Raw genomic sequence first — 15600 nt, forward strand, 5'->3', positions numbered from 1 at the left:
ATGCCACCACCAACTTATCATGCAAATGAATCAAATACAGAGAATTTAAAAAGAATTAAATTTATAATATATGTTTATATTTACAATAGTATTTGATAAATTTAAGAGGATGCATGAAATGAGTGGTGATACTATAACAATGGCAACACCACTAATAATAACTAGGCCACTAGAAAAACTAAAAAAGGTGTAAAGTAAAGGCACTAAAAATATCATGAAATAAGTTAAAACATTTCACACAAAATATCAACTTTCTTCTCCTATCTACCAACCACCTTATGACTAAATTACAAACACGTATGCTTAGCAGATTATAATGTGACCAAATGTTTACTATCTAGTAGGGTTTATCTTATTAAAGAAGCAGCATCACTACAGCTCTCTTCTCCTCTTACTTCACTGTCCACAAGTCCCTACTACATTTCCTTCTTTCTATCTTTTTTTTAGTTAGTGTAAGTTAAGTTTCGAACCCTTAACATCCCGTAAAGTGAGCGAAGGAGATACCGTTTTACCAACAGTTGGGTACAATTCTTTCTTTCTATTAACCATATATCTCTATATTAGCAACTAAATACATTTTATCAACTTTCATAGTGTCTGTGTGTTTTGAGTTGATTAGCTGCAGCAAAGAAGGCTAAAAAGTGAAAAAATGGTTAGTGAAAAACATGGGTTTTTCAACATTGAGCTATCCAAGAAAACCTCAATTTTTAACTTGCCTTTGTGGGTTATAGTGGGAATTTGTTTTGGAGCTTTTGTTGTTGTTGTGTTCTTGTTGATTTCACTTTGGTTTACTTCAAAGCGCATCAAAAAGATCAAAACTTTACCAAAATTCAAGAACCATTCTTCTGTCAAAAACCATTCTTCTGTCAAGAACCCTGTTATAATCCCTAATGTTTCGAAAGAAATTCAAGAAATCAGGACTGATTCTTCAAGACACACTGACCCTTTACCAGAATCAGGTGACTTGGTTAAGGTAGAAAGGCAGGGTTTAGGTGAGAGTGAGAAAAGTAGTAATGGGCCTGAGAGAATTCACATTAAAATTGGGAAGGATCATAGGATTTCGTATCCGGATTGCGGTGGAAAATCTGGTGGAGAGGTGAAATCAGGTCATCAGATGGGAATTGTGGTGCCTGAAGTGTCACATTTAGGGTGGGGTCATTGGTATACATTGAGGGAGCTTGAGGCTGCTACCAATTGGTTTGCTGATGAGAATGTGATTGGAGAAGGTGGTTATGGGATTGTTTATAGTGGAAATTTGTTGGATAATACTAAAGTTGCAGTAAAGAATTTGCTTAACAACAGGTACTTGCTTCAATTTCTCATTTAAGTAACTAAGTTTTGCACAAAGCTGTCTACTTGAAGTACTAGTACTTGCATGTGTCTGTGATTAATTTATATAGATTTGGAATAGTCCAATTAATTTGAATGTAATTTAGAACAATTAGGCTCGAACTTAGAATGTATATACTTAGGTATTGAGGTTTTCATAGTTTAGTAATTAAGATTTGGTAAAAATTGATTGGCAATATGTCAAATTTATTATGTATGTTGTTTTGTTTGTAGGGGGCAAGCTGAGAAAGAGTTTAAGGTTGAAGTTGAAGCAATTGGACGGGTTCGACATAAAAATTTGGTGAGATTGCTCGGATATTGTGCAGAAGGAGCTTCGAGGTACAATTGTTACCACTTAGTTTCATTGTCACTCTGCTGTTGATATGAACAACTGCACTACTTGGCTTTCATAACTTTAATGCTGTTTGGATTTGGTTCTCATACTTGCACTAAACTACTTTTGTGCTTTTGTTATAGAGTCCTTGTTTATGAGTATGTAGACAATGGAAACTTGGAACAATGGCTTCATGGTGATGTAGGACCTTCCAGTCCCCTGACTTGGGCTATCCGCATGAACATTGTACTTGGAACAGCAAAAGGGTACATATGAATCCATTTGTCTTCTCCTTTTCTTTCTTATCTTTGGATTGAGAATCAGTCTCTTGGGTCTTGTCTGCACAGGCATATCTGAAACTTAATGAACCTTTCAGGTTGACTTATCTGCACGAGGGGCTTGAACCAAAAGTTGTCCACCGTGATATAAAATCGAGCAACATCTTGCTTGATAAGCAATGGAATCCAAAAGTATCTGACTTTGGTTTAGCTAAGCTCTTGGGGTCGGAAAGGAGTTACGTGACCACTCGTGTGATGGGAACATTCGGGTCAGATAGCTTCTTGTAGCACGTATCGTTTTTGGTCTTTCAGTCATGTATTGCTCAGGAACATGATTATTTATCTCTCTTTATTCAGATACGTTGCTCCAGAATATGCCAGTACCGGAATGTTAAATGAAAGGAGTGATGTATATAGTTTCGGTATTCTACTAATGGAGATCATTACTGGGAGGAACCCTGTGGATTACAGCCGTCCAGAAGGGGAGGTTTGTGCTCAATTCTTAATACTAATATTCTTGGAGATGCATTTTTATCTTTTATCTTTATTCAGCTACAATTCATTCTCAGGTAAACCTAGTTGATTGGCTGAAATCAATGGTTACAAACCGGAATGCAGAGGGAGTTCTAGATCCCAAGTTACCCGAGAAGCCTTCTTCAAGAGCATTGAAGCGTGCCCTCTTAGTAGCTTTACGCTGTGTTGATCCAAACGCACAGAAGAGACCGAAGATGGGAAATGTTATACATATGCTTGAAGCTGATGATTTCACCTTCCGAGAGGTAATTTTCTATGGTTTGTACCAAAATGTGCATTCTATGTTTTACTTGGAGTCTACTGTACTCCAGTGACCGGCAATTTTTCATTCAATCTCCTAGAACCTTTTCCTTTTATTGTCTGTATACTGCATTCTACAGTGATCCCAGGGTGGCCCTGGCTATAGGCGAACAAGACTTGTGCCTAGGACTCCCGACACATAAGGGCCCCAAAAATTTCTAACTTCTTTAACTAAATATATATGAATTTCCATGATATATGTATATTAGGGCCCCATAAACTGATTTCGACTAGGGCCCCTCGAATCTCAGGGTCGGTCCTGCAGTGATCGTCTCTAATTCTGTTCATTTAACAACCTAGCTCCCGTTCTCTGATTCTGATTTCAGGACAGGAGAGCTGGACAATCTCATCGTGATAGGATAAAGGAGAAGCTGGAGAACCGTCTTATGGAATCAGGTGACAGCAGCGGGTATGAAAGTAGTATTCAAACTAACAGGTCAATTCAAGGCAAGCGAGAATCATACGAGCTATAGCCACATTGTAAGCTAATAATACTTTGTTCTCCTCTCACTTGTCACTTCTATCATATACTCCAAGACCAAGGTACATAGAATTCAACTGTCTGTGTGTTTTTGTTGCAATAGTTCTCATCACAGCATTTCCTGTTAGATGCTTTGTATTTTACCTGCATGATCTAGTTGGGTGTTTTAATCTTGATTTCGAATTATATGTTCTTGTAATTATTGTGTGAATGCTCTTACTAATAGTATCTACATTGGATAGTTGTCCTCAATCATTCTTATTTGTAGTGATGTTGGTTGCATTCTATTAACCACATAAACCATAACCAGGGGAATATGTGAGTGTGTTTTTAATTATCTGTTATAGAAATCGGCCGATTTTTAAAAAATTGCCGATTTTTCAAAAATTGCCGATTAATCGGTCAAAAATATTTGTCCGATTTGACCGATTTCCGATAAATCGCCGATAAATCATCCGAATTTTTAAAAATCGTCCGATAAATCGCAAATCGGAACCTCAACCGAATAATTCCGATTTCCGAAATATGTAACACTACTTTTTATACATGAACCTGAATCAGACATATATTGGTTGCTCTGATTGAGACAGATGAACACTGGCTGAATTATTTTAGGACCCACAGTTCACATGCCAAAAATGCAAGGAGACTCAGATTTCTCTTCAGTGTTAATGGACACAAAGTTTTGGGACCTCTTCTTAACTTGTCATGTGAATGGTGGGCTGGCTGGCTTTCTTTCATTTCTTATTTGAAAAAGTTTCTATATTATCATCTTTTGGAGCTCATGTTTTTACTGGTATCTTGCATACTATATCAAAGGTTAGCAGTAAAACTTTTAGAAGAGAAAACTTATGAATTGCATCATCAACTGAGCTCTGATACCAGGTCAAGGAACAGGTGTTAGAGAATGGCACTTTCCGGGATCTTATATTATTCTAACATGCGTCCTCTAGGTTAGTGATGGAATAACTAGTTTAACATTTACAAAGAACCGACACTATTGTTGAAGATGTGCTCAGCTTGTAAAGCTAATGTGTCAGGGTGGTAAGGGTCAGTTGCGGCAGTTCTGCTGATAAACTGTCCTCTGGTAGATGTATGAGAAAGTAAGCCATGCCATGACAACATGTTTTACAGGTGACGGAGTTAGGATTAAAGAGAATTCCGGTATAGTGTAAACAAGTCTGGTTTAGTATCACCAGTTCACCACTATAGATGCATTGTGAAAAAAAATGTTTAGCCAGTTTCAGATTACACCCTGGTCTCATCTGCATTTCATTTTTAAGCTATATATCTAATGTCAACTGCACCTTTCAAAAATCAAAGTTCAGGCGCCTTAAACTTCCACCTTTGATCTTAAAAAAATTCGGGTGCAATCTGAGCAATACAGTCTAATCCATGGCGTGTGACATTTTCTAAACCATGATGTTAACCTTCTTAAAAACCAGTATTTGGATAAGTTAAACAATATGCAAGGTTCAAAATTGCAATTCCTTTGCTAGTTATAGAACTATCTGTTAGCTCATTTTTCAATTATAGGAGAAAAAAGCTAAGAAGTAGATTTAAAATCAAGATATTTATATATTAAAAGTTAATTTCATCAACATGAAATATAAGATAGGAAGTTAATTAGCTAGTACCTTTGAGCCTAAATTTGTTGCAATAATAGGACTTCTAACTGCATGCTTACCTTTACTTTCTATCCAACTGATGGAACCATGAACAACTCTATTTTTCAACATCTTTGGACCTTCAATACTCAACTTGTAGCTTTGCTTCTCATACTTCTCCTTGAAAACCAATGTATCTGGCACAACGCTAACTTTTAGTTCATCCATTTGTGTGACATTTGCCCGGTACATAGTCGTTTCATCTCCAATATTAGTCAGTGTCCTCTCAAACTCTAGTATAACCGCACCATTTGTAATCGTATTGTTTGCATTGAAGTATGCAATAAAAGAGGGGTAGTTGAGGTCTAGTGATGAATTGGAGCAATCTAAAGAAGCTGCTCTAGTGATAGTTTGTATTTGTTTGATGGTAAAGTTCAATGCACAAAGTAGGCTAATGTAATTTTCTGAACTCAAGTTGTATATAAGTCCGGGGTTTAAGGCCCTGATTGGGTTTATGTGACCAGCTCCAAGGGCTAAAGGTGTTGCTACTTGGTTCTTGGTTCCAAGATCTTGGATGGATTGCAATGAACTGTCTAGAATATCAGACGTTGTCATCATAGCCGACCGTATAGCTGCAGGGCTCCATTCAGGATGTGCCTGCTTAAGAAGCGCTGCCATGCCTGCTAGATGAGGGCAGGCCATTGATGTACCAGACAGGATGTTGAAATAACTGAAGGCCTGGGCTTCCCTTAGGCGACTTGATGGAATATCAGGAGGCCAAGCAGCTAAGATGTTGTCACCAGGACCTATAATGTCAGGCTTTAATATAAACGGGCAGCTCGTAGATGGGCCTCTGGAACTATATCTAGCCACTTTAGGTGCTGGTTTAGTACCAATTCTCGTTTTTCCAAAATCAAATCTCGCAGATCTGATCTCGTTACTTGTGGTGTTGATGTAATTCAAAACGATTTTACCGTCTATCAAATTCAGGAAAACAGCTGGAAATGAGGTCTGAAGAGAGAGCCCCAGGTCAGAAGTATTTGTTATAAAGACACCTCCAGCAACTTCTGAATTGCGGACATTATAAACTTGTTGCATTATTTGATCTGTTTTGTCATAGCACACCACAATTTTCTGACCAATTTTCTTCAACTCCTCAATATTGTCACATTTGTTCATGAACACAACTGGTAAATCTTGGCTTGTAGTAAGGTTTCCATCAGGATATAGAGACTGACCCGTGACTACGATCCCATTCCTGAGAATTATACTTCCAAGAAACTCGCGGTCCAATGTGCCAGCTGCAACTGTTAGCACCCATGGTATGCCATTGTGCAATGACTGAACATACGGCCCTTCATTTCCAGCTGAAGTAGACACAAAAATCCCCTTCTCCATAGCTGAAAACGCGGCTATGGCAACAGCATCCTTGTACAACGGAGCACCATAAAACCCTAATGACAAAGATAAAACGTCGACCCCATCTTCTATTGCTTGATCAATGGCAGCTAGAACATCAGAACTGACTCCACCTTCATTGAACACAGCTTTGTAGATGGCGACACGAGCAAAAGGAGCCACGCCTCTTGCAGTTCCAGAGGCATAGCCGAAATAAGAAGCATTGTTTACATAACTTCCAGCAGCTGTTGATGAAGTGTGAGTTCCATGTCCATCCGTGTCTCGAGAAGAATTCATAGCAATGGTTATGCTAGGATTAGCCGCTAGCAAGCCTTTGTTGAAGTACCGCGCCCCAACAAGCTTTTTATTGCAGAGTGTTGAATTAAATTGTATGCCAGCTTCACATTTCCCTCTCCATTTTGATGGAACTTCAGCCATCTCATAGTCATTGAAGCTTTCACTCTCTGGCCAAACACCCGTGTCGACGAATCCAATAATGACATCACTCCCATGTTTAGACCTAGGCCATGCACCATTATTGATGTTTAGGCCAAGGAACTTGGAGGAATAAGTTGTGTCAAGCTTTACACTCATGTCTCTGTAGGAATACACATAGCCTGGAAATTTTCGAACTTTTTCGAGTTCAGAATCTGAGAGAACTGCACTAAAGCCATGGATGACACTAGAGTAAGTGTAGATGAGTCTTGAAGATGGCAAAGAAGATAACACAGAGTCCATGTACCAGCTGTGAGGATTAGTAAATGGTTTGGGCATAGCTGATAAGTCCATATGAACAATGTAAGAGTTTGAGTTAGCTGAAGTAGTGCATGTGAAGTGTGAGATTGTAATGAAGAGCAGTATTAGCAAATGGACAAGTTTTGTAGCCATGGTTAAGAAATGAAGTGGGATACTTAGAATTTCAGTTTGTGGTTTCTGCTAGTATATTGAGAGTTGAGAGCATGACAGTGATTACAGCAGCTCAACTTGAGTATTGTCTTATTACTGTGCACAGTGCATTGTAAAGAATTGTAGTGTCATTTGGATCATATAATTCTAACCCGATTAACGTGAATGAGAATTTAGTATAATTTAATATAATTTTATACGGACGGTGCATTTTAAAGAGTTGGGCTAGTCCGATCATGTAATTTCAATCTGATGAACATAACGTGAAAAAGAATTTAGTATATTTTTATATTAAAATCTTATTTTCATTATCGTTAATCAGGTTAGAATCCTATGATCCACGTGACACCTCTGTTAGGCATAGCAGGTTGAGCAGAAAATTATGTGACACTGTGCTTACAAAGATTCTCGTGAGTATTTGCAGATTGGATATTATATTATAGTATTAAAAGTAGATGATGATAGTGCTTTGATGGAATAAAACATGCATGTGAACCATTTCTCTATAAACGGCGGTCGTGTTTCTTTATGATTGTTGTTACAACTTACATGTAGTGTCGAACTGTCGTTTAATTCTAACCTCTGGCTTGAATTTACAATATGTTGGGTAGTTTCGGATGAACTCGTTTACTCATACACCTAAACTTAAAAGGAGTTTAGAACGTTGCTTAGAACATCTTATGCACCTCAACTTAAAAGGAGTTTAGAACGTTGCTTAAAACGTTTCAGAAATTGAAATCTCAATTTCATGTATAGAATATATAGATTGATAATTAGATGGTGGGAAATGAAAACCTTAGTCTGGTTAGATTAGGTGGTTAAACAAAATTATTTCATTTTTTTTTCATTTACCCCAATTCTTGTACCTCTTATTTTCATTCTTAAATCTCATTCCAACTATCCAAATACGAGCTCATTAGCCATTTAACTGTATGAGTTTCTTTCTTGAATATCATTCTCTCTACTATGCAAACATGACCTCACTAACCATTTAACTGTGCATGAGTTTCTTTGTGGTTGTAGTGGTATAATCACATTCATTCCGTATATTTTCGTATTTTTGTGTTAAAATTTTAAATATAAACTGAACTCGTATTTGTATTCGTATACCATTTACTTGGCAGTAACCCGGAATATAAATTCGTGTATACCTGTTGGGTACACGAAAGGGCAGTAATTATATACGAAAAAATCAATTGATAGAAAATACACTAGATAATTAAATTGTCCAAGAGAGTAATAAACAACTAAATTCCCAATACATAAATCATAGACATAGAATATTCATATTTGTTGGATTCTATACATTACTTTTTGACACGCTTTTCAATACTCTTTTAAAACATAATTTCATAATATTTTTTCAATTTTTTTCTGTATAAAAGTTTTATGTTTAAACTTTTATTCAAAAAAAATTAAAAAAAAAACATTATGAAACTATACATTATAGAAGCCTCGAAATACGTGCAAACAGTGGATGTATATAAATCAACGGGACGGAGGGAGTATTTAGTATTAGAATAAGATATATTAATTATATTAAATATTAAATATTTTTAAAATTTATTTATTTATTCTGTGTACCTTCGTACCGAGTCGTGTACTTGTTTCAAAAAATCAAACCCGACATTATTTATATTCGTATTTTTTCGTGTACCAAATTTTCGAACCAAAATACTAATTATTCGTATCATTTCGTACCGTATTTATATATCGTATATCAAAATTATCGGGTCTAGATATATCGGTTTTTACAAGATTGTAGAAGGCTATTATATGTGATCATACCTTAAATGTATAGAAAATGTGTGCGCAATTCTATCATAGTCAATGGTTTTGGGAATCTACCCCGATTCCTGATGTCTGCGGAAGCGTTTTTGTATACCCCGTGTGCTCAGACCCACAAATATTATGATGATAATGGAAACAACAAATCAACAATATAGTAAAAGAGATAAGAGATTTTAACGTGGTTCGGCAAGCCTACATCCACCACAACTTCACTAGATAAACAAAGATTACAATATCCGGATATGCGAGCTTGAATTCTATACCCAAATTCAGTCTAGCATATCTATTATGCATATCACTCACTCACTGAAGTGTTTCCCTCAAAACCTCCCCCCATCACTATTTCCCGACAACCTTTCCTTCTCTCCCTCTTAACCCCGGACAGTGTCAAAGGCCTCCGCTTGCTGCAGCGGGACCACCTCCGATGGCTGCAGCCGACCCAAATATCCTAAGAAATAGTTTAGGCATGAGAACCTTTGATCCCGACACTTCCTGAAAGCAAGCTAAGCTCGCTCCTCCACTAGACGGACTATCTAGCAGTTATATAAAAGGAGAAAGAAAAAAATGTGTAATTAGAAATGAAGGGGATGTTTGTTATTTATATGGGAGAAAGGTGGGTGTCCCTTTTTTCTTATCAATTTCGGACAAATAGTGAAAGTGAGGAAACTTGGTTTTAGGCTTAAAACCCAACAATCTCCCCCTCTGAACTTCCGACTCTTTCTTCCTTGTTTCCTTCATAGAAAACACTTCAACCACAGAGATTTCCAAAGCTCCCCTCAAGTCATAGACTCCAAACTATTCTCTAGTTTGCACATTCATTCTCGAATGCCCACTTGCTCTACGCACAAGTGTCTCATTGGCCTCCTTTTTGTCCAACTACATATATGTGAAGCAATATGTTGTATGTGCACATACTCACTTGATTCACGTTGATCAATCCCATATGTAGTCCCTCACACACGCAAGTGTGACTCGCACACGCAAGTGTGGCCATCGATCTTTCATTTACCCCAAGTGCATATCAAACAAATCAATCTGTTGTATGGTTCACTGCTCACTTGATTCGTGTTGGTCGATGTGCATATGCAGCTGCAACGCACTAACTACCCGTTGATGCTGTGGAAGCCCTTCGATCAAACTTCCATCCCAGCAGTCTTTGCACCATCGTCTAGACTTGACAGCAATACAACTCATCAGTATCCTTCAAGTCCATATTCTCTCGTGCACAAGATAATTAGATTTTCGAAGTTCCAGTACGGTCTGGCTCCGTACTAACCAGACGATATATTCCCCCATGTAGCTCTCCTTTCATCTGAACCATACGGCCTCTTTCGATTTCCATAGCTCCCCCACTACAGAACATCTGTAGCCTTCTGAAGCTAATTGGCCGATAGATATTAGATTCTTCCACAACTTGGGAACATATCTTATCCCGCCAAAATTGCGAACTGCTCCATCGAACATTTTGATTTTCACAATTCTAATCCCCTTGATCTCACAAGTAGACCCATCAACCAAAGAAACTATTTCATTCTTTGTTTCATGGCATTCCTCAAAATGCTCCCTCTCGGAACATATATGGTAAGATGACCCCGAGTCTAATATCCATTCCCCTGGAGAAATAGTGTCTCGATTGAAGACGGTGCAAATATTTTCACAATCGAGAGTAACCACAGTCAATGATGCATCTGGGTTCCTCTTATTAAAGGGACAATTCAGCCTAATATGACCCCACTCCTTGCAACCAAAGCAATGCATGTCCCTCTCACTGTATTTGGATTTACCCCTGCTATTGGTGGATCCCCTTACAGCACATCTTCCTCTATTGTTTGACTACGCAAAGCCAAAACTGGCATATCGTTCCTGTCACACTCCTGGTTCTTTAGCATTGGACAAAAGTGCTTCATGAACCTCCTTCATCTTTACGGTGTCCTTTCCGTACAAAATGGTAGTGGCCAAATTATCGAATGACTCCGGAAGCGAAGTAAGAAGAATAAGGGCCTTATCTTCTTCCTCCATAATCACATCAACCTTTTGAAGTTGATCAACGATACCATTAAATACATTCATGTGCTCAATAATATTGTCATGGGCTGCCATACCCAGCCGGTACAACTTGTGTTTCAGATTTAACTTTGTAGTCAAGTTCTTCCCCATATACAGAATCTTCAACTTTGATCACAACTCTTTCGGAGTGCTTTCATCCACAACATTATTAATAATGTTATCTACAATACAGAGTCTGATGATACTCATGCATTGCGACTCAACATCCTCCCAATCTTCATCACTCATCTTTGTTAGTTCCCCCCCTCATTTCCCTTCAAAACCCTTGCTTGCTTCTGTTGGGTTAGGATATCCTTTACCCTTATCTACCAAAGAGTAAAATTTCCCTTACCATCAAACGGATCCACCTTGAACCCTCCAATATTTGCCATGATCTTCCCTTGCACACACAAAACAAGTTAAACAGTTAAATCGATTGGCCAGGTAAGTGTAAGAAACAATGGGAGCTCTCTTGTCGAAACGGTGCCAATTAGAGAACCACTTTTCTTAACGACTTTCCTTCGGCACCAATTATTTAAGCCCAGCTCAACCAACTCTCGATGCCATTTGTTGGGAATCTGTTCTGATTCCCGGCGTCTGCGGAAACGTTTTTGTATACCCCATGTGCTCAGACCACAAATACTATGATGATAATGGAAACAACAAACCAACATTATAGTAAAAAAGATAACATATTTTAACGTAGTTCAGCAAGCCTACATCTACAACAACTTCACTAGATAAACAAAGATTACAATATCCGGATATGCGAGCCTGAATTCTATACCCAAATTTAGTCTAGCATATCTATTATGTATATCACTCACTCACTGAAGTGTTTCCCTCAAAATCTCAACCTATTACTATTTCCCGACAACCTTTACTTTTCTCCCTCTTAACCTCTCCCTCTTAACCCCGGACATTGCCGAAGGCCTCCTCTTGTTGCAGTAAGACCACCTTCGATGACTGCAGCCGACCCAAATATCCTAAGAAATAGTTTAGCCACGAGAATCTTCTATACTAACACTTCCTGAAAGCAAGCTAAGCTCGCTCCTCTACTAGACGAACTATCTAGCAGCTATATAAAAGGAGAAAAAAAATATAATTAAAAATGAAGGGGATGAGAATTATTTATATAGAGAGAAAGGTGGGTGTTCTTTTTTTCTTATCAATGCGAGACAAAGAATTAAAGTAAAGAAACTTAATTTTAGGCTTAAAACCCAACATATGGAAAACTGTGAACTGATGTTTTGTTAATCTCAATTTGTGTGCGTAATCAAAAAATGTTAGGTTCACACATTTTCATATCTCCTTGGCTGTGTGGTTGGAAATAATTTTTGCAAAATTAACGATTTTTCTCTCGATCATGCACAATAAGTTGAACATTCGATTGTCCTTTCAAATAATTTATATTAGGTTTATAGTAAGGAGAATGCTACGTATCCTAATTGACTCTAAATATTGTTTTTAGATAAGTTATGTGATATATAATTGATTTTTTAATAATAGGATGGAACACCGCATGTATATATATGCATATATGTGCATACGATGAAAAGGTTTATAAATTAATTAGAGGTACCTATCACAATCTTATGGTACAATAATCTGTGAGTATCAATAAAAAAAGCATAACTAGTGCTAGATATTCCGAATTAGTTCATAACTTTTTTAAAATGATATGACATAATACTTGTTATGTTTTAATTCGTGAAATTAACAAGGTTACATAAAATAATGACATGTATTATTGGGAGCATATAAATAAAATAATGATATGTGTTAAATCATTTTGTAATTCTTTAAAAACTATTTTGAAAACGAACAATGCTATATAACCAAAAAAATTTCCAAAATGTATCTAAAATGACACGTGTCATTTTTTAATTCGTGAAATTCATATTTATAAACTGGAGGTCTATTTAATTTTTAAATGTACATCTAATATCACGTTAATAATTTATTATTCAAGAATCGTTTTGAAAACCGTTTTTGATACTGTACCATTTATCTTTGAAAACTGATCCGGGAATAAAGATGCACAAAAGAACCACCGGGCCGGGTTTTGACCGGGCTTTAATCGGATCGGGTTTTGTCTAAAAATATAGGGTATGTCAAGGCCCTAAGCCTGAGCCGGGACCGGATCGGACTTGATCGGACCGGGACGGGTCAAATTTTCAGGTCCGGGCTTTCTGTGTCTCTCTATACGGGGGAAACGAAATCACCCACCTAACAAAATGGCTAAAAAGTTTCATCGGTGCTTTTATTTTTAAAAAAAAGGTGGAGTACCAATTTATAAAAAGTGTTCATATTTCCAACTGTAACATAGCTGTCCCAAGCCTTCCTTTCAATTGACAGCTTATACCAAACATATCACACCTTCAATCCCCCTTTCTTCCCCCTGTCGGTGCCCAATTTCCCCACACACACCATGCCATTTCTCACTCCCTTTTATTTATCACCCCTAAACTTCAAACCAAACCAAACAACATAACCAAAAACTCCGTAACACGAGCGATTAGTACGGTTGAGCAATTCATCTGTACACCCCTAACGCAACCATGCATTCCAAAACCGATTCAGAAGTAACAACCATAAGCATTGCTCCATCTTCACCTAGACCCGCTGCTTACTACGTCCAATCCCCGTCCCGTGATTCCCACGATGGCGAAAAGACGACGACATCGTTTCAGTCGACACCTGCAGGCTCACCACCTCACTCGCATTCTTCTGTTGGCAGGCATTCCCGTGAATCATCCTCCAGTCGCTTCTCGGGCGCTTTGAAAGACGGTTCACGTAAAGTATATCCAAATGATGCCAATGATCGTCGTAAAATTCACAAAAAAATCGATGTCATTGAAGAAGAAGGCCTTCTGGAGGATGATGAGTACCAGAAAGGCCTGCCTCGTCGATGCTATTTACTCATTTTTGTTTTAGGTTTTTTCATTCTGTTTACACTATTCTCGTTAATATTGTACGGTGCTAGTAAGCCACAGAAGCCTAAGGTTACGATGAAGGTATAGAGATTGACTGTATTGAAGCTACAAAATTTTGTGAGTAGTCTGGTTGATTACTAATCGATTTAATTCAAAATTGCAGAATATTAAGTTCGAGACTCTGGTGATTCAAGCTGGCTCGGATAATTCAGGAGTAGCAACGGACATGATCACTTTGAATGCTACTGTCAGACTCACTTTCCGAAACACTGCTACATTTTTCGGTGTCCATGTTAAATCTACTCCTGTTTATCTCGATTACTCTCAGATCACTCTTGCTTCCGGAAATGTAAGTTCACTTACACAAAATTAATCGCAATAATTTTAGTCACCGATAGGATCATTGGAATTGATTGATTATATTTGATTGGACGAATAATAAGAACATATGTTTGCTTTATGTACATTAGGACTTTCTCGGATCTTACTACAGAATTCATAGTCTTGTGTTCTGGATACGATTATTTATAATGAATTTGTTAAACAACATATGATCCTCTTGGGGAGGAAACCTTAAAATTTTGGATACGACTATTTATAATGAATTTGTTAAACAGATTATGATCCTTTGGGGGAGGAAACCTTAAAATTTTAGAGTGACTGGTTAATGAATTTGTTAAACAGTATATGATCATGCTGGGAGGAAACGTTAAGGTTTTAGAGTGACCGGTTACTTAACGGAGTTTACTTTGAATACGCAGATGAAGAAGTTTTATCAATCGAGAAAGAGTCAGAGATTACTGACGGTGTCCTTAGCCGGGAGTAGGGTTCCATTATACGGAAGTGGAGCTACATTGAGCAGCTTAAACGGAGTTCCAACTGTCCCGGTACCATTAAAATTGAACTTTCTCGTCAAATCAAGCGGTTACGTTCTGGGAAAGTTGGTGAAACCGAAATTTAACAAGAAAATCGAGTGTTCAGTCGTTTATGATCCAAAGAAACATAAGAATGCGGCCATCTCATTGAAGAAATCTTGTATGTATGATTGAAATTAATGATGAAACAGAGTTCATGTGAGTTGTTGCTCTGCAAGATTACAGATCAGATGGGGTGTTATGTAACATTTCTTGTTGGAAAGGTGACTTTTCATGTGGGATTTTTTAGTTAGGAAAATAGGAAAACATACTTGTTTCTTTATTCTTTTCGATTGTTTGATCATTGATGAAAAAATATACTTGAAAAAATATGTAATAATAAGTTGGAGCGTTAAATTTTGTTGAATAACAATATTTTTCTTGAGGGAGAGAGGTTGGAGGAAAAATTGTTGCTAATGCTATATTGCTAAGAAGTGCTACACATCAAAAATTTACATTAATTGCAAAAATTTCATGATAGTTTTCGCGATTTGTTATGCTGAAACAATAGTTTATTCCTGATTAGATCCTTTTATATTTTAAACGATTGTTTTTTTAGTTAGGACGTAGTGTTTGACGCGTGATTTCCTAAAGAGAAGCTGCTTAAGACAACTGATTTAACATTAGCTGATTAAGAAGATTATGTTAAGAACGCGAACGCGATGAGATAGCCCAAATGATTAATGACTTATCTCTTATCGTATCAGGTGGGTTCGATTCTCGCTCGTCCCGAAATTTGTCAAAAC

At 37.4% G+C, this 15600-nt stretch overlaps 3 protein-coding genes across 3 annotated transcripts; 2 read left to right on the forward strand and 1 right to left on the reverse strand.

Moving 5' to 3' along the window:
• The first annotated feature begins 337 nt into the window (after positions 1-337).
• LOC141711428 (putative serine/threonine-protein kinase At1g01540) lies at positions 338-3508 on the forward strand. The gene is made up of 7 exons (XM_074513864.1): positions 338-1302; positions 1564-1668; positions 1807-1929; positions 2040-2210; positions 2299-2428; positions 2511-2720; positions 3102-3508. Exons 1-7 carry the CDS (start codon positions 650-652, stop codon positions 3246-3248), a joined length of 1539 nt encoding a protein of 512 aa, XP_074369965.1. The 5' UTR covers positions 338-649; the 3' UTR covers positions 3249-3508.
• Positions 3509-4810: 1302 nt separating this feature from the next.
• LOC141710522 (subtilisin-like protease SBT3) lies at positions 4811-7206 on the reverse strand. Its single transcript, XM_074513087.1, has one exon. The coding sequence runs from the start codon at positions 7147-7149 to the stop codon at positions 4879-4881; it is 2271 nt and encodes a 756-aa protein (XP_074369188.1). The 5' UTR covers positions 7150-7206; the 3' UTR covers positions 4811-4878.
• Positions 7207-13391: 6185 nt separating this feature from the next.
• Positions 13392-15261, forward strand: LOC141711429 (uncharacterized). The gene is made up of 3 exons (XM_074513865.1): positions 13392-14021; positions 14104-14289; positions 14702-15261. Exons 1-3 carry the CDS (start codon positions 13566-13568, stop codon positions 14987-14989), a joined length of 930 nt encoding a protein of 309 aa, XP_074369966.1. The 5' UTR covers positions 13392-13565; the 3' UTR covers positions 14990-15261.
• Positions 15262-15600: the final 339 nt, after the last annotated feature.

The sequence above is a fragment of the Apium graveolens genome, chromosome 3 (assembly GCF_009905375.1).
Source record: "Apium graveolens cultivar Ventura chromosome 3, ASM990537v1, whole genome shotgun sequence".
NCBI classification, from domain to species: Eukaryota; Viridiplantae; Streptophyta; class Magnoliopsida; order Apiales; family Apiaceae; genus Apium; species Apium graveolens.

What these genes read in the sequence shown, in the direction of transcription:
- LOC141711428 (XM_074513864.1), top strand. Translation starts at nt 650, where the DNA reads ATGGTTAGTGAAAAACATGGGTTTTTCAACATTGAGCTATCCAAGAAA. An exon ending in AAGAATTTGCTTAACAACAG is followed by an intron (nt 1,303 to 1,563) that starts GTACTTGCTTCA and finishes TTTTGTTTGTAG; the next exon opens with GGGGCAAGCTGAGAAAGAGT. An exon ending in TGTGCAGAAGGAGCTTCGAG is followed by an intron (nt 1,669 to 1,806) that starts GTACAATTGTTA and finishes CTTTTGTTATAG; the next exon opens with AGTCCTTGTTTATGAGTATG.
- LOC141710522 (XM_074513087.1), bottom strand. Translation starts at nt 7,149, where the DNA reads ATGGCTACAAAACTTGTCCATTTGCTAATACTGCTCTTCATTACAATC.
- LOC141711429 (XM_074513865.1), top strand. Translation starts at nt 13,566, where the DNA reads ATGCATTCCAAAACCGATTCAGAAGTAACAACCATAAGCATTGCTCCA. An exon ending in AGCCTAAGGTTACGATGAAG is followed by an intron (nt 14,022 to 14,103) that starts GTATAGAGATTG and finishes TCAAAATTGCAG; the next exon opens with AATATTAAGTTCGAGACTCT. An exon ending in TCACTCTTGCTTCCGGAAAT is followed by an intron (nt 14,290 to 14,701) that starts GTAAGTTCACTT and finishes TTGAATACGCAG; the next exon opens with ATGAAGAAGTTTTATCAATC.